General features: G+C 34.7%; 1 protein-coding gene across 1 annotated transcript; it reads right to left on the reverse strand.

The window, feature by feature from the left end:
• Positions 1–8,428: 8,428 nt before the first annotated feature.
• LOC131167863 (uncharacterized) lies at positions 8,429–13,210 on the reverse strand. The gene is made up of 4 exons (XM_058126875.1): positions 12,433–13,210; positions 11,843–12,253; positions 9,061–9,672; positions 8,429–8,797 (listed from the first exon to the last, which is right to left on the reverse strand). The coding sequence occupies exons 1-4, from the start codon at positions 12,895–12,897 to the stop codon at positions 8,666–8,668; spliced, it is 1,620 nt and encodes a 539-aa protein (XP_057982858.1). The 5' UTR covers positions 12,898–13,210; the 3' UTR covers positions 8,429–8,665.
• Between the last annotated feature and the right edge of the window lie 12,870 nt (positions 13,211–26,080).

Below are 26,080 nucleotides of genomic sequence, written 5' to 3' on the forward strand. Positions count from 1 at the left end.
AAAAATCCAGTTCTTTGGTTCTTTGGCATGCCTAATCCAGTATGCCTAATTTCTAGGAAGCTTTCCTGATTATTCGGTCTTGGTTTGATGAGTTGGGTTGAATAGACATAATCCTTTACGCCTTCTGCCAACGAACATGGGCACACCCAACACTCCCTTAAAGAGTCTAAATAACTTATTCCATAGGCTCCAAGCCATTGAAACAGATGAAAATGTGACTCATTACTATTAAAACACAGCCAAGAAGACCTGCTCCCTCTTTTTTTTCCCTTCAATTCCTCAAAGGAACAAATGAGATCCTAGTGAAATTCAAGTTGGTTTTTTCCCAAACTATGGTAGGTTTCATGAATGCATGAGAATTTGGAAGAAACGTGTTTTTGGGAGTTGAATTGTTTGCTTCCACTTCAAATTTCAGGAGCTGTGCTCAATTTACTTATTCTTGTTTTAACTTGGTAGAAAAATCTTAAGTTGTGACAACATGTTGGAGTGAGGCAGTCTAAAAAATTTTGAAGTTAATTCCCCGGTTCCAATTTATACCTTGTGTGGACGTGACCGAATCAATAGCTTCTAACATTGCCTTTAAGTAATTAAGCATTCGCAGAATGTCATTGTTGGAGTCGCTAAGCTCATTTTGTTTTTTGATATTTGTAGGAGGATGGCAGTGGTGCCTAGTCTGAATAAATGGACAGCATAAAGTATATTGAGCACTGAGAACCTTTTGAAGATTGGTTTTGTTAACAATTTCCACTATATGATCATGGAAATTTAGAACTCATGGCGTTTTTATTTTAAATGATAAGAGACTCATAAAGATTGTACTTTGAATAATATATTAAGAACTTGAAATGGAACATTGACTTTCTTTATTCTAAGGAAAATGATTTGTTGTTTGCATTAATTTCTTCCATTAAATGTGAGATCATATGTGGAGTTAATGATAGGTTGAGGACATCAAAAACCATGTTATTCATGATAAGCATACGGATTGCACCAAATTAATAGAGTTAAAGTTGCTCCCAAAAGCTGGTCTTGGATGTGGGACCTTGTTCTGATAATCAGATATCACCTGTCCCCAGAATTAGTAATAGCAGACAATTACTATTCTCAGATTTTTTTTTTTTTTTTGGATAATAAAAGAAAGTATATTAGATTGAGAAAGAGAAGTTACAATGTAAGGAGACAAGAAATCCACCAGGAAAAATAAAAACTGCAAAAACAAAAAGAATATAAAGTAAAAAATAAAATAAACAATCAGCAATAAACAAAAACAAAAAGAATAGTTAACTCCTTTTGCAACCCCTCCCATCGTAATTCACCGAGCACTACTCTCAAAATTAGATATAGGGGACGACACTTGTACCCAAATATTCACATTTAGCTGTACCATTTCAACAGTTATAGGAACAATGAGGTCCTCTATGTTCCACATTTTAGGGGATGGAAGTTGTCCTTCATTTGGGGACAAGTCATCCCCTATGTGGGGACAACTTAACAACATATTGTCCCTTATATCTTTGGGGACAACTCTTCTAGGGACGACGTAAGGGATAACTTTTGTCGTCCCCAATACTTTTTGGGGCGATTTTCTAGCCGTGAGGGGATGACCAAAGTCATCCCGAAAAACTCTTCTTCCTATGGTGTGAGTGAGCAGAGCTAGAGGAAGAAAATGTAAAGATTTAGGTAATGTAAAATGTACAAAGGATAGGAATAATAATGTCTTAACTAAAAATAAAAAGAAGACATAAAAGAGAGGTAGTGGAGATACTTTAATAAATTGTTTAATAAAAACCTAACTGAAAGCTTGAACTTGAAAGTGACAAATGAGGAAAAGAAAAGAAAAAAAATTGAAGATTTATTTGCAAAATTGGAATCACTGAAGTCACGATGACTTTCAAAAAAATGAAAAGTGAGAAATTTGTAGGATCAGATAGCATACCAAATGAAGTTTGGAAATGTTTAGGGAATAAGGAAGTTATATGGTTAATTAACTATTATAAAAACCAAGAAAATGTCGGAGGAATGGAGGAAAAGTACATTATACCTTTATACAAAAACAAAGGTGATATTCAAATTGTAATAACTATCGGGGATTAAGATTATAGTCATATGATGAAACTATGAGAAAGGATAGTTGAACAAAAAAATAACATAAACAAGGGTGTTAGAGAATTAAATTGATTTTATGCCTGGGAGATCAACAACAAAAGCTATTTATCTTTCAACAAGATAAATGTAAAAGTTTAGGGGAAAAAAATGGACTTGCACATAGTTTTTATTGACCTAAAGAGAAAACCAATGATAGAGTACCTAGGAAAGTTCTTTGATTGATTTTAGAAAACAAGAGAGTCTACAGGAGATATACTAAGGTCAAAAAGTATATGTATGACAAGAATAATGATTAGCGCTAGGATTGTAGGAATGGAGTCTAGAAAATTTCCAATCACAATATGTGTATATCAAGGTTCTACTTCCCTTACATTTTTGCTTTAGATGAACTCACTTGGAATATCCAAAACAAGATCTCTTGGTGCATGTTGTTTGCAGATGATATTATCTTGATTGGTGAAAGTAGGAGTGAAGTGGAATCTAAGTTAGAACTATTGAGAATCGTTTTAGAGTCTAAAGATTTAAAGATAAGAAGAAATAAGACAAAATGTATGAAATGTAATTTTAGTAACGTAAGGAGGAGTATTGGAGAAAAGATTAAACTTGATAATCAATTAATTAATAGCACTAGTACATTTCGTTATCTTGGATCTATTGTGCAAGCAAAAAAAGAAATTGAAGAGGATGTGATCTATAAAGCTAAAGCGGGATGGGTAAAATGGAGAAGTATGTCAGGTGTGTTGTGTAATTGTAGAACACTCTTAAAATTACAAGGAAAGTTTATAAGACAACAATAAAGCCAATCATGCTTTATGGATAAGAATGTTAGGCAACTAAGAAATAATATGTTAAGAAAAAAAAAAAAACTAAAGTACAAATGTTAAGGTGGATGTGTGGTATGCCTCTAAAAGATAAATTTAGACACATGCAATAAACTAGGCACAACACCGGTTGATGAGGAAGGAGTGGCTTGGATGGTTTGAACACTTGAAATGCAAACCAAACAACGTATCTGTGAGGAGGAGTGAGCTAGTTATTGTTTTTATCATTAAAAGAGGCAAGGGTATGCCTAACTAACCTAGAATGAGGTAGTGAGGAAAGACTTAATAGCTCTTAAGTTAGAGGAAGAAAATATCCTCGATCAAGTGAATTGTCAAAAAAGAATTCATGTAGGTGACCCCGCCAAGTGGGACTTAAGGTTATAAACGAACCAAAATGCTCATGAGTCACTCACGAGATCGACTTGGTAAGAGTTCTTTCGGCTCATTTAATATTTAAATGAGCAATTCTCAATCCCAATTTTCAGGCACATTTAGTAAATGATCAGCGTCTGAACATAGTTGGGCTTGACTCGTTTCGAATTGTGAACAGCTTGATGACAAACTCGATTGGACTCATTTATTAATCTTGAATTGAACTTGTTAAGAGACTCGATAATGAGCTTGTTAATTGGGTCAAATAAAGTTTGGAGTGGTCTAAGTGATTATTACAAGTTGGTCAAGCCAATTCCAAGGCTATAGCCCAAGGACCAAGCCTCGGAAGTTGCACATTGCCCCTACACATAGAGCTTAAAGAATCAAGTAAACTAAAAGAATGATCCAAGTTGAGCCCGAGCCCGAGCCCGAGCCCGAGCCCGAGCCTACAAATGAGTCAAGCTTGAGCCAATAATTTAAATCTCGATCCAAGCTTAAGGTCGACTTTCTGCTCTCAAACCAAACTAAGCTCAAGCTCGAGCTGAACTTTTCCTCTACCAAGCCTAAACATGCTAAAACTCAGCTCGGCTCATTTGTAGTCCTAGTGAGACTTAAGGCAAGTAGTTGTTGTTATTATTGTTATATATCCTACTAAGCTAATGCCTATGATTGATTCACCATATTATTTCTTAACACATAAATTACCAGTTTTTCTTTCCAACAAAATGCATATTTCGTGTTTGGATTAATATTTAGATAGATAATCAACTTTCTTTTTCGATCCATTTGTGTATTTATTTTTTCTCTACTTCCCCAGCAGGAACAATATGACTAACTTTTACCCTTCTAACATCCTCCCCTAAACAATAATCTGTTAGCAAATTGCCACCTTCCTTCCACAGCTTCCATGCATTCCATGATCATGATAATTGGGCAATAAATTTTTTATTTCACAAAATCTAATGAGGCAAGCTGTTTGGAGTTTAAAGACTATACATTACAGTTGAGGACAAATCCCTCTTAAAATTGAGTTTTCGAGACTAAAAAGCTGTTTGAAGCTGGTCTCCATTTGAAATCTCTAAAGCTGATTTCATAAAATTTAGCAAAGCAGGTTTTCTGGAGTTTAATGACCATATTTTAGCTGAGGACAAGTCTCACTTAAAATTGAGAGTTTTCATGACCAAAATGTTGTTATTGGGAGCTGGTATCCATTTGAAATCTCTTCCTTCACTGATAACCGGATACAAGGCTGTATATCATATTTTGTTCAGGTAAAGAGTTTTTTTCTGCTTTGAAAGTGGTCAAATGAAAATAATATAGAAAATATGTTTGGCACAGCATATTTTCATGCTGAAGAACTCTATAGATAGGGGAATTTGCAGCTATAGTCTTTATGATAATAGAGGGGTTTGCAGGTACTTCATTAGAATTCGAATGCTGAGATCTAAGACAAAGTCCCTTCTAATGTAAAAAATAGAGTAAAATAACTAAGGGATCATTTGGTATTACTTCAAAAATTAGAGAAATGAAAACCAAGAACCAAAACCAAAACCAAAACCAAAGACCATATTAGAAACTAAAAACCGGCAATATATTTGATTAACATTTATAAAACTAATTCAAATTAAAAAAAATGCTCATTTCCATCTTTAAATCAAAATACTATAAAAATATTATTAAAATAATAAAATTTAAAAAAATTACATTAAAAAATTATAACAATAAAAATAAAATTTATTATAATTATTTTACTTAATTGTTCCACTTTCAAAATTTACTTTACAATAAAAAGTTTATTGGGCATGACAATTGAAAATTGTAAAAGTAATTTGTAATTGACTTTCTTATTATTTTTCGAAATTTATGTATATTTTTATTTTAATTATCTTAAATTCATATGATCATTTAATTTTGGTTTTAACTTAAGAGTCCATAAAATGAATAATTTCAATCCAAAAAACTATTTATGAACATTAAATTTCTGACAATAGGTTGCCAAAATAACTAAAGATCATAAAATCTGATTTTCAATTTTTTGACAAACAGCTGAAAATCGGCAGCAGAAATAGAAAACTAACAACAAAAATGTGTTTTTATAATCTATTTTTTCATTACGGAGAAACAGAAATAGAAAACAAAAAACAACAATGATACCAAACAAACTCTAATGTAACTTGAATTTTTTTTATTTTTTAGGCTAGGCAAAGAATATAACTTGAAGTTGGTCAAAACTGGATGTGAGAACCACATCTTGCAGGGCATCATAAGAGGACTAAGGGTTCGAGAGAAGTGTATGTAGCATACAGTGTGCAAACCTACACCATCTAGATTTTGACCAAATGCCTTTTCATGATCTGAGTACAAGAATATAGGACAAGGTGTCCTAAATACAATGACAATGGGTCACGCAGGAAGGTGAAAAATGATGCTTTGTTCTTGTATTTGTACAATGGCAAATACATGAAAAGCAAAACGGAGGGGGGCAGAATTTTTTGGATGAACAAGGTCTTTTAAATGCCAACCCTATTGCATGGTTTTAAATCGCGGTTACGGGTAGCGTAACGTAACGTAACGGTAACGAGTGTAACAAGAAGCGGGAGTAGCGGATGTTACATAACGGGAAGCGGGTGTAATAGCTGTGAATTTTTTTGAAGCACGCACAACCTTGTGCATATTAGCGTACTTGCATTTCTAAGCTTTTAGCCCTTCTTAGAAAGAGTTTTAGTGTATTTTGGATCCTTAAGTTCGAGTAACTAAGTTATTTGGTAAGGGAAACAAGTTTACATTTGTTTTAAACCACCATTGAAAAAAAAAATTACGTGTGTGCGTATTTATACTTCTCATTGTTCTTATCTATGATAAATTCTTATGTGTGCTAAATTAATAAATAAAACAAAATACATTATATGCTTCATTAATCTATTAGACACATAAGACATACTAATAATACAAATATAAAATAGTTAGAAAAGAAAGAAGGTTGAGGTTGAGAAATATAGAAAATAAATATCACATAACTAGTATTATCAAAATAAAATATTTTCCTAACAAGTTAGTATTTTCAAATTGTTAATTAATGCATCTATTGGGAGTATTTAAAGAAATAGTAAATTTTGTATCATTGTCATCCTTTTAATAATCTTTTCCCCCTCTTGCCACTTGATACATGGAGAATGATATATGAAAGAGAGGGAAAAAGTGAGAAGAAAAAGTGAAAAATAAAATAATTTTTTGATGTAATAGTCTTGTTACGTAACGGCCGTAGTGGCCTTCACGTAATGGTCGCGGTCCGTAACAGCCGCGATTTTTCTTCCCATTGATTTTGCGGTGTGTAACGGTATCGGTAACCCAAAAAACCATTACATAACGGTGTTACATAACGATCGCGGCCTTTATTTAAAACCATGACCCTAAGTGGATAGCAAGGGGAAAATTTTCTGAGCATGGTTGGTGTCAATCTAAGTGTATTTTAGATTCCTTTATGCACAAACATGAGAACTGGAAGTTCTTAATAGTTGTTTGCCCCCGCATGCGATAATTTTTTGTCAGTAATGAAATAATTTAAATGTATAGAGAATGGGAGCGTATGGGAACTCCAAATCCCATATGGGAACTCCAAATCTCCAAAGAGTATGCAGGATGGGGGTGAAGTGTTTGAATTTTCCCACGGGAAAATGAATGGGAATTGGAAGGGAATAGTTTTTCTAGATAGGGGATCATCCTTAATTGTATCCGATGGTAACAAAGTATAACAAGGGACCAGAGGACTACAACAATGATCACTATGCATCTTGACCAAACATAAACAACAAACTAGTGAAGAAGCATATACAGTACACCTACACATATCCTTTGCATGCCCAAAACCTAATATGTTAAATACCCAAAACGTCTCCCTAAAATTTCACACACGTTTGATTTGTATATAGAATTCCATGTAGCAACTGGATCAAAATAGGTACAAAATATTTGGGGCATGGAATTATTAAATAGGTAGGTACATTGCAGGGCAAAAAAAACTAAATTATTAGTTAAAATATTTTAAAAAATGACATGATTGTTTTGTAATTTTTTAGAAGCTTAAAAGTTGGGGAAAAAAAAGTATAAGATAACTACAAAGACAATTAGGTTTTATAAGTTAATTAATCATTTATAATAAGAAATAGGCATGCACAAAGCCAAAAAAAAAAAAATTATGTGCAAAAAAATATATGATTACAAGACCATTTTGAGGTCTAACAGAAGTTCAAAGCAGGACACTTCATCATAGACATTAGCATGTAAAGCTGAATTATAATTATATAATTTGATATTGTTCTCGAAACAGCATCAAAAGTTTTAATTGCTCTTTATGGGATGCTACTAAGATCTGTTGCACCCTTAAGATTTGATGTGCAATTAATTAATATCTAAGGTGTTTGGCAGTGTGCAATCAGCCAAAAATGGGTAACTAATATTCAAATTGTGCATGGATTTCACATCAAATCATAAATCCTAGAATTATTGTAGTATTTATAGATAGAACAAAGACAAATCAAACTACGTGAGCCAAGTTACAAATCTAGAACAAATGCCCTCTTGTTTGTCAAACATTTGCTCCTCTTAAATGTTGGGCTTACATAAACAAAATAGGGGGAAAAAAACAGAAATAAAAAATTGAGCCCTAGGTTCATCCATGGAGATTCAATATAAGTAGATTGATTCTACACAACAGTGGAGATGTGGAGAGGTTGAATCTACTTCACAAAGGAGATCATGTGGATACTGGAAATTTTCAAAAAAAAAAAATATGCCTTAGGAATCAACTAAAAAACATGCAACTGAGAGGGAGAAAAACTCACCAAGTGGCTGGTGAAAATTAAGAGAGAGAGGTGAGATTCAAGATGATGATGGTTCAAATAAGGATGTAGATTTGAGATGCAATCTTGAGTGCAAAGAAGAGCTACAGGAGATGATTGAGGAGTGTTGGTGAGTAGGGGAGAATTTGGCGTGTGATTCCCACTTCAAGCAAGAATGCGCATTCCTCAAATATTTGGTTGGAATGCTCATTCTCACTTTTTGGGGGAATGGACATTCCATGGAATAGGTAATCTCACTTTTAAAAGCACATCCAAACATAAGAATGGGAATTAAAATAATGGAATGGGCATTCCAATCCTACATGCCAAACATGGCATAATTATTTTAAGTTTTCAGTTACAAGTTCCTAAAAACATAGATTAAAAAATTACCACCATGAATATATTATTAAAAGGGGAAAAACGTGAAATAAAATAAAAAATAAAAATGAAAGAACGAAGGGAAGCCATCTAATCTTAATTGATACATCAGTTCCAATCACACAAAGTTGCTATAGCTAAAAATTCTTACATAAGATGAATGGAAGATGGAGCAGATACAGCAGCAGCTTTCTGAGCACGCTTGGCTTCGAACCTGTACAGACCCTTCATTTCCTTTTTCATACGCCGTGCCTCACGTCGTTCCTCCTTCACGGCGGCCTGCATGAAAGGAATTTCAACATCACCACTGAAAAAAATATAAGGCTATAGCAGGAAGGCAGAACCAACAAACATCAGTCAGCTTAGATATACAGAGACGAAAATGAATTATTTCTTTTTTGGTTTATCTTCAGTAAGATTTTGTGCAAAGAAGAAAAGGTCATTTAATCCATAAAGAAACAGTGGCAAAATTTAACAGGCTGAAGACGTTTTCAATTATTGGAAAGTACAAAAATTAGCTGAAACAAGGAGGAAGCAATCACCTTCCGCTCTTTCTTTTCCTCCTTTGTCTCCTGTCCATTTTGTCTCCCTTTCAGAGGCTCAGTACTCAAGCTATTGAGACCTTTCACCTTCTCTTTAGTAGCTTTTCTAGCACCAGGCAAGAAGTCTACAGGAAGCTTCTCTTTTCCTCGAAGGGTTATCACAGGAATGGTGGTACTCAAAGCTTTAGAAAAAGTTTCAGCCAGCTTCTTCTTTCTGGTTATTTCTGGAGCATCGATTTTCCCAGGGTGGTTATCAAGATTTGAATATGTAGATATGATGGTCTCACAGTCCCAATCTTCTGATTCACTGCTACTTTCCTGTAGAAACACCATGCTTTTATCTTCATCTTCATCTTCAATTTCATACCTTTCAGCATATTCAGCACATCGTTTAATCACATCAGCAGCAGAGTCCAGTAATTCTGTATTTTCTAGCTTCCCATTGCAACGCAATACATCTGCAGGAGATTTATATTTGTCTTCAAGTTCCAAGTCATCCATCACATGGTCCTTGAGGGTATCACTGAGCTTCTGTGCAAGGGATGCATGTTCTTCAGCTAGCGAACCACCATAATCATCCTCACTATCCGTGCCATATTCATTCAGTACTAGCTGTAAGAAACTATACAATGTAAGAGGTATGTAGAAAGTGCAATTGCCAAAAACAAAGAAGAAAATGGACATTTTAGAACCAACAAATAAGACAATAATTATGTGGCACACTGCTATTATAACTCCACAAAAGAACGATTAACTAGTTGTACACAAGTCAGGACTGATAACATAAAAGTTTAGAGAGTCAATCTGCATAGCAACATTCAACTAAATTTAATCCCTTCAAATCTGCTCCGATCTAATGTTGTAGAAGGCTCAATTGCGGCTCACCTCAACACAAAGTATGCGCCTCGTGGCTAAGTGTAAATATTAAAACACCAAAACCTGAAAAGGCAAGCACATTACACAGTGGAGCTTACACATTTGTACAAAAGGCACACCTTTTGCCCCTTTCTTGAGGCTTACACATTTTAGGTGCGTGAATCTCAAGTTAGATTTGGCTAGAAAATTTTAGCTACATGTTTATTTGAAAGAAATGTCATAATATGAGTTGATTTATAAAACTCTTCAACTTCAAACTTCCCAAAATAATTGAGAGTTGCATTTTAGGTCTTGAAAATAAGTTGGACTTTGTAATGTCATAGCTCTCCATAGTAGTCAAAGGCGTGCCTAGCTGCGAGGTGCTCTGAGGCAATGAGACGTGCGCCTTATAGGGTTAGAGGCGAGGCGACCTCCAGGAGGCGCAGTGATGCACCCTCACACATGTTACCTTTGCATTTTCCTTCTCATTTAATCTCAACCATCTGATTTGTGTGCATGTGAGTATAAAAAAAGGTTAAAAGCACAGTATAATAAATAGTTTATCCTGCATTCAACATTTTCAACTCTCAACAAGTTAGCATTCTCTAAATACATATATAAAGAAGCTAATATCATAAAATATCAGCATCTCATGATACAGGCAGAGCTTCAAACAAAGGCCAACTCTCAAGCTTTAATTGAAAACTCAGTCTTTTCTTCATCATCATCTACTTCTTGATCAACTAGGTCTTCTCTCCACTTTTTTCTTCTTGGCTTCCTTCTTCATTTTCTTCTTCCTGGTTGACCAAAATCAGTGACTGCTGCTCTGCTGCAATCAGTCAGAGCTGCCATAACCCCCCTTTTTTTTGCCGCTTTTAAGGAATTTCTGCCTCTTTTTCCTGACATATCTACTCAGCTACTCTCAGATTTCTTACTTTTCTTCCTCTTCTGGCTGGCTGCGCTGCTCACAGTCAGAGCTACAAACCCCCTCTTAAATTTTTTTCCCTTTGCTGTTTTTTTTAGGAGTTCTACGTTCCTTTATGCTGAAATTTCTGCTCTGCTGCTCTGCCCCCCTTCTTTGATGTTCCTTTTCTCTCTTCCCTTTTTTTTCTTGCTTTTTTATTTCAAAACTGAGCTGTTTTCCCTCGAAGCATCTCTTTTATTCACATTTCTGCTTTTGTTATCTGGATTTTGGCATCTCAGTCAGAGCTGCACTGCTGCTGCTTTTTATGTTTTTTGTTTCCTGTTGCTTATTTCAGTTCTATTTTGTGGAATTTATGGCATCAACATTGCATATTAGTAAAAATTAAAGTTATGGTATTATCTTCTAGTATTGAATAATTTGATATTTAAAACTCAAATATTAGTGCTAATGTGTTTACAGTCAAGAGTTAATTATATGCAAGTTATCTAGATTTTTTTATCTAAAAATAAAATTCTCAAAAGGCTAATGCCTCAACGCCTTAAGGCTTACCCCTTGCCTCTTAAGGGTTAAAAGGCATGACTGTATGGCTTTGCCTTTTAAAACATTGCTCCACACAGAAACAGAGAGCCCCATTTCCCTATTAAAACTTCCAAAAATTTTCTATCAATTAAACAGAAAAGTTTTGTCAAAGGAGACCGTGAAAGTAGGAAGCTGCACCATCACAAGAAATGCATGCAACAAAAGCACAAATAATTAACTTATATATGACAACTTTGAGACAAAGCACACCATCTTGGCTTTGTCTTTTAAGAGAAAAGATGTAAGCGAGGATTAGTTTGAGATTGAATATACGCAATATATAGAAGCTCATTATGTATTGAATTGACCTAAAATGCATGTAATACCATCAGCTACTAATAAGATTAAAACTAAATGACCAACTAAATAAATAAGGGCCCTCTTCCATTTAAACAGAAGGAACAAACAAGGCAGGGTTCTCACCAAATCAAACTGCTCATCCAAAAGGTTCCGAACTCTGGTCTTCTCATCGCACGCATCTACTGATTCTGAAATGTCATATCCACTGCTTTCAACCAGATTGCTCGGATGGTCATCAGCTTCATTGTTTTCCTCTTTCAAGACCTCAGGTTTCTCAACCAAATTCAACTTCTTATCTATAACCACATCTTCCCCTTCATCAGGAAGATTTGCCTGGATGAGAAAATCCTCTTCCAATTCCTCAAAATCAGAGCCAAACCGTGACAAATCACTATCATCCAGCAACGCAGCCACCTCAGGATCAGCTGCTTTCTGGACTCTCACACCAACAGTTTTTGCAGCAACATTGTAAATTGACTTATCAACTGGTTCATCATTCACTTCCCTAATATGTACTCTAGAAGCATCGTATGCCTGCAAAATGTAATTGTATCATAAAAAGTGCATCATATATGCACTTTAGTTTTTTCTCGCTCATCAAACATCAGTACTAAACCAAAAATTAAATCTCAAAATGTTCTAATTTTTAATTTTCTTGACCTGTATTTTCTTTGCAAGTAAACAGAGGCTTAATCAGTTCGAAAACAACCAACCTTAACATCATGCGGAAGCTGATCCAGCTTCGCCTTGCTGTTATGATAAAAAGCTGAACCACCTCCAGTATTCTTGATCTCTCTCATGTGAACTAAGTAGTTATACCCATCATCTGGAAACCCTAACTCCAAAATTTCCCTCCGCACATGATCCGGCAAACCCGGCCGCGGCACCCCATTTCGTGGCACCGATTGACTTGGCTCTCCAAAGGCCCAATCTCCGTCTTCGTCTTTGTCGTCGGATGCGTCAGCGAATATCGAACTAGGGTCGTCGGCGCCATGGCCTGAGACATTGTCGGTGTTTTCATCGTCGAAAGAGTCGACTGCGTAAGGGTTGTTGTCTACCCTGACGAAGATCCGGTCGCTGGCCGGTCCGGCGTCGTAATTGGGGTCCGAAGAGTCGCGGGCAAGGAGCTGAAATGTTGCGGATTTCTTCTTGTCGATGAATTTCTTCTTCCTACCCATGTTCTGCAGACTGATAGGGATGTATGCGTTGAAGGGTGTCTAGACTGTGAAAAGGCAGACGATGAAGAGGAGGACCAGCTCAGCCCCTTGTCTCTCCCCAGCAATGAGACCAGATCAGGACTCAATCCAAAACGAACTCTCCCGGAAGAAGAAGAAGAAGAAGAAGAAGAAGAAGAAGAATCTGATCTCTCCGCGAACAGTTTTTGCTCAAATATAGGCTTGAAGAAGAGAAGTTGATATGGGCACTAGGGTTTTAGACGTTATCTTCATCAGGGGAACGGTTTGTGTCAATAATTTCATGAAGTAAATTTATAGAGTGCTGTAAAATGTGTATATTATATGTATATTATTCTTGAGAATAAGTTATAATTTTAGGCATTTATTATGAAATTGGTCTTTGAGTGCCAATATAATTTTTGTGTATATAAGACATATTTTATAACTAAAATTGAAAAAAAAAAATATATATGATTAGTAACATTTAGTTTTGAAGAACTAAACTGTTAAATTTTTATAGTTCTAAATTCTTTTACTTTAATTTTTTTATAATTCTATCTTTATTTCATTTATAACACGTTATAAGTACGATCAAGACTCTAATGGTATAATAGAATCTTTTAAATTTCGTTAGTATTATTTCAAGGTAAATTTTTTTTAAACATTTGTTATCTATATAATTTTAGGTTTTTTTTTTTTTTTTTTTGTCAAACTACATTTATGTGTTAACTATATCTTTTTTATGTTGAAATATATGTGAGAATAACATTTTATTTTAATATTTACCTAATTTTGAATTTTTATTTGTTTTTCAAAGTAACTTTATGATGTTAAACCTCACAAAACTTGAATTCGTTGCCCTTGATATTTTTGGAAGAAATTATGTATCATGTGTACTTGATGTTGAGGTTCACCTTAATGCTATGAATCTTGGTAGTACAATTAAAGAAGAAAATCAAGCATCTCAGTAAGATCGCGCAAAGGCAATAATTTTACTTCGACACCATTTATACGAAAAAATGAAAATTGAGTACCTTACTATTAAGGACCCATTAGTCATTTGGAACAACTTGAATGAGAGATAGGAACACCAAAAAACGGTAATTCTTCCAAAAACTCGATATGATTGGATGCACTTGCAATTGCAAAATTTCAAAACTGTAAGTGAATATAATTCAGTTTTATTTAAAATTAGCTTTCAATTGAAGTTATGTGGAGAAAAAATTATTGAAGATGATATGTTAGAAAAAACATATTCGACTTTTCATACCTTGAATGTGCTCCTGTAGCAGCAATATCGAGAGCGTAGATTTACAAAATATTATGAGCTAATTTCTTGTTTACTGGTGAATGAACAAAATAATGAGTTTTTGTTGAAAAATCATCAATCTTGTCCAACTGACTCAACACCATTCCCTAAAGTGAATGTGATTTTTTCTCAAGGTTGTGGACAAGGTCGTGGTGGTAAAAGGGGTCATGGAAAGAAAAATTATTGGATCTGTAATGATCATCCTTTGGAGTTTGAAAGCAAAAGTGCTAAAATGACTCAAAGGAAATGGGTAAACAATAAAGAAAGTTCTGAACAAAATAACAAGGTACAAAATAATGACAATATTTGCTATAGGTGTGAAACAAAAGGTCATTAGTCTTGAATATGTCACACTCCAAACACCTAGTTGATCTTTACAAAGCATCATTCAAAGGAAAAGGAAAAAATGTTAAAGTGAATTTGTCTGAACCCATTAATGCTAAGTATGAGTCTCCTTTGGATGTTGATTTTGATGTTTCTGATTTATTTTTTTTAGGATCCTAGTGGCAAAATTTATGTCATGCCTCAAACTTAGAGGTGGGTTCTAGGTGTGAAAATAGTAACTTAACCTATCTCTATATCAATTAAAACATACATGATACATTACAATAAGAGGGTCCCGACCCTGTGGGGTATACGGAGACCCTATACACATACACATACACATCCATACTCATCAAATATACAGCGAAAAATGTTTCATCTATTCATAAACACATACCATACCAGAGTCTATACAACACTAGGATATACAAACTCATACAACACAAATATATACAATCCCATAATTACAATACACACTCTAGGTGTCTACAAAAATCATCACGACAACCCGGTTACAAAACTCGTACCTAATCAGGTAATAAATGTAGCTAAATGACACCCCCGCTTCCGAATGCTAGGATGCTAGTTTTGGCTACCCGAAGGACCTGAAAACATTTGTACGTACATTCGGGGTGAGACATCTCTCAGTAAGGAAGAAAAAAGGTTATATCAATGTGTAACGACTTGCTATTTAAATGGATTTTTTTTTTATACTATGACATTTAACATGCTCTGATACCATACTGGATTAAACTCAATCATCAACCGAAGCAGTGAGAAGTAGAAATCAAATAAACATAACCATATTTGATTATATACAATACCAGAGTGCTAACATGTTTCCCAAAATATACATGTACGGCTGTTCCCCCAAAAATATCCTTAACTGGCTAGGGCTATATAGAAATACTCTAAAAAATACTCACTCTAATATCAGGGCAATACTAAGGTCCCTCTATCTGCAAGCCTGATCTGCTCGCCTACTTGGATCACCTAAAAAATGTTAAAGTAATTGGGATGAGCCAACACTCAGCAAGACAAAATATGCTATTGCTAGTGTGTGGCAAATGAGTTACAATACTATGAAAATCTGTTTCTATATAATCATGTATAACTAAATCTATGAATAATATACAAATAACATAAACCACTGCCAATTCCATATTGCTTAACATATCTGTAATTTTAGGTTACTAGTCAAAATACTTCTAATATACATAAGTATATTCTCTGTATCTCCAAATCTGTATATACATAATAATAATTGAAAACTTCTCTGTGGATAACTGTGTGTCATGATTTAACCCCTCATGATAGGGTTTGTGCGGCCTGTAGGCGGGATCTACCCTGGCACCGACCAGGGTAAACCACTATACTCCCTCAGTCTGATCTGCCCTCCTTTACCCATATCTGATGGGGAGCTTGTCCACGTTAGGGCACTATACGATCGACCTACTACCACGTATTATCTGAATAGGTGGTTGCACTCTGAACTGAATATCTGTAGCTACGGTACCGTGCTCTGCTGTATGGTCCAATAGGGTTTGATACTATATAATATATTTCTATATACAACTAACTCTTTTACCATGATTCTATAATAACTGTATTAACCATGACACTGTAATAAACTGTAATTGTACCATCTGTATTTCTGAACTGAACTGTAATCTGTAAGTCATGGTACTGAAAACTGTATAATCATGGTATTCTGTGATTACTATAAAACATAAGCACTGGTTGTATATCTTGAAATACTGTAAAACATGTTTCTTTACTATACCCATATTCTCAAGCCACACAAAAATTTTAAACATATTATACACAAATGATAAACAGTATAAATTTCTATCATAAGTAATCATCTGATAAAAATATGTAGTTTATACTGAAACATAGTAAAATTACCCAGCATAGCATATCTTCCTTACCTGACTCATGCTAAAATCCCCTACTGAAACAAGTCCTACACCCGCAGGGTTTCCTACTCGACACCCTGAAAATAATTTTCGTCAGAACAAAATGTCATGATTTCTACGTCTATAGCATTTTCTACAATTGCTAGAAAGCCAAATTCCGAATAAAAGACCTTACCCTGGATTTGGGATGAATTCCAACTTCGTTTCACCAACGATCCGCACTGGCAGACTTGAAAAGAACTCCGCCAGGAACGTCGTGGTGGCCTCAAATCGTCGATCCAAGGACTGACGGGGCCAGAATTGAAGAGAGAAGAGGGAGAGGCCATAGGAGAGAGAGAGAAAGAGAGAGAGAGAGAGAGAGAGAGAGAGAGAAGAGAGCGGCGCTGATTTTCTGTGATTAAAATGTGTTTAGGGCTATTTATACTGCGGGCTTCGTCGACGAGCCACGTCATCTCGTCGACAAGTCCTTAAGTAATTTCGTCAACGAACCTTACCCTTCGTCGACGAAATTTAGAGTAGCCCAAATTCTTCTCTCTTTATTTTCTCGTCGATGAAGCTCGCCTTCGTCGAAAAGGTCCTGTTGTATCCTCGTTGACGAATCCCCTGTATTCGTTGACGAGACCATGATAATTTATTAGGGTCTTTTTTCCCCAAAGTGCTATGTTGTCGACGAACTCCTTCTGTTACTATTTTCATTTCTCTCCCTCTTTATTATTTAAATAATATTATTATTCGAGTCGTTACACGGTGTGTAGCATATCAATGTTATTTTACGTAAAACATACCACCATACAATATGATACAGTTCAAAAACATGTCCATATAGTTCCATACAGTTCCAGTATTTTCACAAATTCATTCCAGTACATACGATACCCAAACATACGGTCAGTGTCGTCACACTAATACGCAACTACTCTATGAAACCCGAAACTTCACAGCGATTGTGTTGCAAATACGATGTAGCTCACACTAATACGCAACTACTCCACGAAACCCGAAGCTTCACAGCGATTACATTGCCAATACAGTGTAGCTCACACCCCTCGATGACCAGCCGAGATACAGGTGATATTTCACACCCTCAAATATAGAGCCAGACACTCTCGCCCATGGTTTTGACACTGGTACATGGCGCAGCGTACGGTAATTAGCCACCACATAGCTATTTCGGCGTACGGTAATTAGCCGCTACTAGCTGATTTCACAAAATCTGGAATCATTTTGAAACTCATGTTTCTATACTCATTAGCGTGCGGTAATTAGCCGTCACATAGCTATTTTACAAAATACCTGGAATAATTACATACAACCATATATTCCACACTTATTTGGTTTACGGCAAATCATATCGTTTTCCAATTCAAGCATATAGTTTTATACAAATACGGATAATAGTCATCTCAATGACACAGTTTAAACAAAACAAACAGTTTTCTAAACAAAGTAGAGATGATACCCGAAATCCCCAAATTTCTCGAAAACTGTAACCCGAAAATCCCGTATTTTTACCTGATAGATTTCCCTATTAAGTTACCAAAACATACATACAATCGTAACCTACAGGTTTACCAATCCCAATTTCAAAAAGTAACTGATATAAACTAAATCCCCTTACCTTAACCCAAATTCCAACTATGAACTGAGACTCCAAAACCTACAAACCACAGTACAATACATGCTTACAACTCATACTACTACACACATTTCGAATCAGAATGGAAAATTGAGCCTTACCTCGATTTTGGCTCAAAACTCGAAATTGCTTGAAACGAGATTTCGATCCGCTAGAAACGTAGAGAATCCTTCCCCGATCCTCGCAGTAACGTCGAATTTATGAATTAGGCGACAAACAGCGAAGAAAACAAAAAAGAGAGAGAGCTTCGAGTTCTAAAGAGAGAGGGAGAGATTTTTAAGCTAACTTAGCTTGGAAGCAACTCATTTGGATATTTATAACCCTTTGACTTGGGTGGATTCGTCGACAAGTTGACGTCTTTGTCGACGAGTTCACCGGGTTCTCATTAACGAGACGACGTTTTCATCGACGAGTTGGATATTTTCAATTTTTCTAAACTTCTCGGCATTCCCTCATTGACGAGTCTTTGAATTTCGTCGATAAGGAGCCTTTAGCCTTCGTCAACGAATGATGGCCTCATCGACAAAGTCTGCACAATTACCTTTTTACCCTTCTTTTGTATAATAAATTCATATATCACGGTTCAGGTTCTTAAAATTTATCATTTGATTGGGGATAGAAATGTCTACTATTAAATTATCTTTATTTTTATGTTATTTTGAAAAAATTAATTTATGTAATTTTTAAAAGTTTTATATATAAGATACTTGGTAATATTTTTGTTATCTTTCTTAATTCTTAAATTTTATTGTTCATTTACTAGATCATACAAAATAAACTTGATAAAATGGAGGATGACATGTGTTTGGTGGACAGTGGCACGACTCACACAATTCTTCATGTTAAAAAATATTTCTTGCAATTAACATTAGTTGAAATTAATGTTAATACAATATCTAGCTCTGCAAATGTAATAAAGAGCCCTTGAAGAGTTCATATTATGTTTCCAAATAGGACAAAATTGTATATTGATGATACATTGCATTATAGTAGATCCCGAAGAAATCTACTAAGTTTTAAAGATATACGTCGCAATGGATATCATGTTGAAACCCAAAAAATGAATGAGATATGGAATATCTTTTAGTTACGTTTACAGTTTCAAACCAAAATATCATTTTGGAAAAATTTTCAAGTTTTTCATCTGGCCTATATTTCACAAAAATAAAGATAGTTTAATCAAATTTTATGCACCGGAAGTGCTCTGAGCCTAGAAGTTTTATACTTTGGCATGATCGTCTTGGCCATCTTGGTTCAATTATGATGCGACGAATCATTGAAAATACATATGGACATCCATTAAAGGATCATGAAGTTAGTTTACCTGGTGATTGTTTTTGTATTTCTTGTGCTCAAGGAAAACTACTTGTTAGACCTTCTCCATCTAAATTACCTTTAGAGTCTCCATCTTTTCTACAAAGAATAAAAGGAGATATTTGTGGCCCAATCCATGTATCTTGTGGACCATTTCGATATTTCATGGTTTTAATTGATGCTTCCACTCAATGGTCACATGTTTGTCTACTTTCAACTCGTAATATTGTTGTTACTAAATTTCTTACTAAAATAATCAAGTTAAGATCAAGTTTTCTTGATCATCCCATTCAGACTGTCTGTTTAAATAATGCAGGTAAATTTTCTTCAAAAGCATTTTATGACTATTGCATGTCAATAGGAATAAGTGTTGAACATTTTATTGCACATGTTCATACACAAAATGGTTTAGCAGAATCCTTCATTAAGCGTTTACAATTTATTGCTAGACCTATGCTTATGCGATCAAAGCTTCTTGCATCTACTTGGGGTCATACTACAGTGCATGTTGTGTCTTTGATTAGAATAAGACCAAGTGCGTATCACAAGTTTTCACCTTCACAAATTGTATTTAACCACTAACCTAATATATCTCATCTTAGAATTTTTGGTTTGCGCAGTATATGTTCCTATTGCACCTGCGCAATGAAGTAAGATGGGACCATAGCGTCGACTTGGTATTTATGTTAGTTTTGATTCTCCTTCTATCATTAGATATATTGAACTACTAACAGGTGATCATTTTAGAGCAAAATTTCTATATTGTCAATTTGATGAATCAGTTTTCCCATCATTAGGAGAAGGAAAAGGTAAAGGATTAAAAACACAAGAAATTTGTTGGAACACACAAACTTTGTCTAATCTTGATGCACACACAAATCAATGTGAACTTGAAGTTCAAAAAATAATTCATTTGCAGAATGCTGCAAATCAATTGTCAGATGTTTTATAAACACCAGAAGGGTCACTCAATCACATGTTCCAGCCGCAAATATTCATGTTAGATTGATTGTTCTTGAAGAACACCTAATGGGAATAGCATCTAATGAATTTAAAATGTTCCAGAAGCGTGGTATACCAATTGGCGCAAAGGATACGGTTCCACGAAAGAAAAATGAAATGAATAAAAGTGACACTCCAAAAGAGGTCATTAACACTCATGAAGAGGTTAAAAGTAATATAGATAAACAATCTCATATTTCCATAGAAGCAACACCAAAAGTGTTTCCGATACTGGAAAATTATGAGATCTCATTAAAATTTGGAAATATGCAAAGAAGAAATAAAGTTGTTGTTGACAATGTGTTTGCATATGCGATTGCTTCATAAATTATCAATGATAATGAGTCTGAACCTCAAACTATAGAAGAATGTTGATATCAAAATGATTGGCCAAAATGGAAAGAATCAATACACACTGAGCTAGACTCATTGGCCAAACGTAAGGTGTTTGAACCAGTAGTCCAAACACCTGACAATTTCAAACCTATTGGGTATAAATGGGTTTCTGTACGTAAAAGAAATGAAATGAATGAAATTGTGAGATACAAGGTTTCTCACAAATACCTAGTATAGATTATAATGAGACTCGTTCCCCTATTATGGATGCAGTTACTTTTAGATTTCTAATTAATTTAATGGTTTCTAGAGCACTTGACATTCGCCTTATGGACGTAGTAACAACTTACTTGTATGACTCATTGGACAATGACATATATATGAAAATCCCTGAAGGATTTAAAATGTCTGAAGCATCTAATCCAAAACAACGACAAATGTACTCTATTAAATTACAAAGATCCTTGTATGGATTGAAGCAATCTGGACAAATGCGATATAATCGTCTAAGTGAATATTTGTTGAAAATTAGATATGAAAATAATCTTATATGTTCTTGTGTTTTTATCAAGAAGATAAATTCTGGATTTGCTATAGTCGTAATTTATGTTGATGATATAAACATAGTAGGAACTCCAGAAGAGATCTCAATGACTGCTGATTACTTAATGAAAGAATTTGAAATGAAGGATCTTGGGAAGACAAAATTTTGTTTTGATTTTCAAGTTGAACATTTAACAAGTCAATCATCTTATGTAGAAAAAATCTTAAAACAATTTTATATGGATAAATCTTATCCATTAAGCTCCCCGATGGTTGTTCATTCGCTTGACGTGAAAAATGATCTTTTTCGTCCTCGAGAAGATGATGAAGAAATCCTTGATCCTGAAGTACCCTATCTTAGTGCAATTGGAGCACTATTGTATCTTGCAAATTGCACTAGACCAGATATACCTTTTGCGATAAATTTGCTAGCTAGGTTTAGTTCTACACCAACTCAGAGACATTGGAATGGAGTAAAACATGTTCTTTGTTATCTCCGTGACACTTCTGATATGGGTTTGTTTTACCCAAAGGGAGTAAAGTCCTTGTTGAAAGGATATGCTGATGTTGAATATCTTTTTGATCCTTGTAAAACTCGATCACAAACAAGCTATATTTTTACATGTGGTGATACTACTATCTCATGGTGATCTGTAAAGCAAATGATCACTGCTACCTCTTCAAACCATTCAAAAATATTGGCAGTTCACGAAACAAGTCGTGAATGTGTATGGTTAAGAACTATAATCCAACACATTAAAGGGACAAGTGGATTATCACTGGAGAATGACAAGCCAACAATATTATATAAGGACAATGCAACATGTATTGCACAAATCAAAGGTGGGTACATAAAAGGTGATATAACTAAACATATTTCACCAAAGTTCTTTTACACTCACGAACTTCTGAAGAAAAGAGATATTGACATTTGCAAAATTCATTCAAGTGTCAGCTCAGCAGATCTATTCTCAAAGTACTGCCAACTTCAATTTTCAAAAACATGTACATAACATTGAAATATGTCAACTTAAGGACATTTCTTAATTGATTGTATTTTTTAGGGGAAGTATGAATACTGTACTCTTTTTTCCTCCGTTAAGGTTTTGTCCCAGAGGGTTTTCCTTAGTGAAGGTTTTAACGAGGCATATTCATAGTGTATAGTTATCAAAGGGAAAATGTTGTAAAATGTGTATATTATACATGTGGATAATTATCTTGAAAATAAGTTATAACTTTTGGTATACCCACATGATGGTTCGTTATGGAATTGGCCTTTGGGACGTCAATATAATTGTTACCTATATAAGGACATGTTTTACAACCAAAATTGAGAAAAAAAGAAGATGATTAGCAACATATAGTTCCTGAAGAATTAGACTGCCGAATTTCTATAATTTAAAATTTCTTTACTTTAATTTTTTTTTTTATAATTCTCTCTTTATTTCATTTACAGCATAGAGAGCATTTTTTTTTTTTTTTAATTTATACACGAGAAATATAATTTATTTTATATTTATAAATGAATACTTTTATGTTTTTTTTAAATGTTTTTTTTTATGTTTTTGTAGATTTTTAAATTGTCAATTAATCATACATATGAGATTTTATATTTTTAAATTGTCAAATAAGCATAAATTTTATATTTAAAATTTTATTTAAAACATTTTAAAAAAATTTAAATTATTTTTATAGTATTTTAAATTGTCAAAGAATTAAAAGAGTTTACCTAGTAAAAGCATATAAAAAGGGAAAGCCAGTTGTTGTTAAAATATCTAAATTATTAAATTAATTTTAAAAAATATACATATATATAGTTAATTATTAACTACTCTTAAAAAACGAAAGCTAAAGAATACTTGTAACGACCCCAAAAATAACCACAATTGTGACGTCCTGATTTTTCAACCATTTTTTTTTCTTATATATAACCATACATCTTTAATACCATAATATTATCATCAAAGTCAATACAACGAAAAAAACATAATACTTCTAATCCTTATGTACAATACCAGAGTTCTAGAGTCTCCACAGAAATACTTATAACTGCCAAATACCCAATTGATATCCCAAAAATTATACAACATATCCCCACTCCCAAAAATAAAAACACATACCCTCAACTATAGGAATTATGTCTCCTCTATCTCAGAACTAGCTCCGCCAGGTTGCCGGAATTTCCTGAAATAGTTAAGATCTTTGGGGTAAGACACCTCTCAATAAGTGGGGATAAACTATTATCAGTGTGTGGCTAGTGAGATTTAGTGCATCATAACATGTTCATATAAGTATTAATTTAACTGAGAAATCGTGGTAACTGTACTCATATCCACATATATATATATATATATATATATATATATTTGCAACCATATACTTTTCTAAAAAATATATGATCATGCTTAGAAAATATTTCTATGTACAAAACAACATATTTGTCAAAATACAATCATATGAGTGTATTGCGTCTGGAATGAGAAATTCATTCATATCATCATCATATAATAACCCCACATGACCAGGTTGTGTGGCCTAAAGGCGGGACTTAACCATGACTGGCCTACCAGGCTAAGTCAAAATACCTCGTCTATATTACGATTGGCCCACCACAGCCAAGTCCGGACCCAGGGGCGGTCAACATCTCTCTGTAGGCTCAATTGATTTCCATTACCAACACGCTCCCCGAGTTGTATGGTTGCACTAACTCAATCTCTAGCAACGGTACCGTGCTCTTATATACATCAATAACCAATCGGGTTCTCATTTCCACCACTCAATATACATATTACATCATATCCGTGTATATCTCATCATGTATGTATATATCTCATCATGTCTGTATAAATCGCGTCTGTATATATCACAAATCATCATATTTGATAAAACTTGTCCGTATATATTTCATATCATCATATCTATACGAAACATGTCTATATATATATATATATATATATATATATGTTATGCCCCGAACCCGCAGATGGGCCCTAGGGTGTGATTTAGTAACCTAACCTAGCTCTATATCATTTGAAACATACATGATACTACACTGAATGAGGGTTCGTCCCCGTGGGATACATGTACCCTATACACATTCACATACACACACATACACATCACATACGCAGCACAAATGTTCTTTCTAATACATATAACGTACCATACCAGAGTCTATACATAACCAGAGTCTACGTTCCAACATACAGTATATACCCCGGGTGTCTACAAAACCCAACAACGACAAGCCAATTACAAAAGCAGTACTTACACACGTACTATACGAGGCAAACCAATAACCACACTCCCGAACTCTAGGACGCTAGTTTCGGCTACTCGAAGGACTTGAAACACATTTGTATAATCGGGGTGAGACACCTCTCAGTAAGGAAGAAACAAGTTATATCAGTGTGTGGCACATAAGTGTTATTTCAACGTAAAACATAATACAATACAGTTCCAAGATTTTCACAACGTAGTTCTAGTATACATCTCACCAAACATACAGTCAGTGTCGTCACACTCTTCGGCCTAAGTCGGGCAACATTACATGGAGCACTTGATAACCTGGCATTAGCCGAAGCTCCACAGCGATATCACTGCTAATACAGTGTCAAAACACCCATCGGTGACCAACTGGTATACAAGTGGTATTTCACACCCTCAGATATAGAGTTGGACACTTTTGCCCACAATATTTAGTCAATACATGGCAATATCACAAAACCTATAACATTTTGGAACTCATGTTCCTATACCTCTCAGTTTACGGTAATTAGCCGTCACGAATGTTTCACAAAACCTAGAACATTTTACATACAGCAGTTCATTCCACACTTATTTGGGTATACAACAAATTATATCATTTTCAGTTCGGGAATATAGTTTAATACAAATATAGGTACGGTCATCTTAATACCACAGTTTATACAAACATACGTTTTCAAATAGAAATGGAGATGATACTCGAAACCCACAATTTTCCCATAACTGTAATCCGAAAATCTCGTACTTTCACTCGATAGATTTTCCCAAATAAGTAGCCAAAAAATACGTAGAATCGTAAACTACAGTTTTACCGATTTAGATTTCAAAAATAATTGATATAAACAGAATTCCTTTACTTTTTCCTGAATACCAAAACTCAAACTCTACAGCTTTGAAACTACGAACCGAGTGCCCAATACCTAAACATCAAAGAACTATACTTCACTATAATCCTCATGACTATACACACACACACACACACACACACACATACACACACACACACATATATATATATATATATATACACGAAAATGAAATCGGACCCTCACCTCGATTTTGGGTCAAAACCTAAAAATCCTAAAAACAAAGATTTGATCCGCTATCCTCGAAGAGATTCTCCTCCTGATCCACATAGCAACGTCGGATCGTTGATTCGGGTAACAAACGGCTCGAGATCTTAGAGAGATAGAGTGTTCTAGTTATAGAGAGAGAGAGAGAGAGAGAGAGAGAGAGAGAGAGAGAGAGAGAGAGAGAGAGAGAGAGAGAGAGAGAGAGAATTTTGGTTTCTTAAATCTTGAGCAAAGCCAAAAGATATTTATAACCAAGTTGACCAGGCCAGCCTCGTCAACAAGCTATAGAAGGAAGTTCGTCGACGTCAAGGTGGACTCATCGACGAGCCTGAGATTTCAGAATTTCACAAAGTCCCTCGGTATCTCCTCGTCGACAAGCTACTAAATTTCTTCAGCGAGCTGCACAAGAGACTTCGTCGACGAGAAAAGAAGCCTTGTCGACGAGCCCTACTGATTTTTACCT

Source organism: Malania oleifera, chromosome 11 (genome assembly GCF_029873635.1).
Source record: "Malania oleifera isolate guangnan ecotype guangnan chromosome 11, ASM2987363v1, whole genome shotgun sequence".
In the NCBI taxonomy this organism is placed as follows: Eukaryota; Viridiplantae; Streptophyta; class Magnoliopsida; order Santalales; family Ximeniaceae; genus Malania; species Malania oleifera.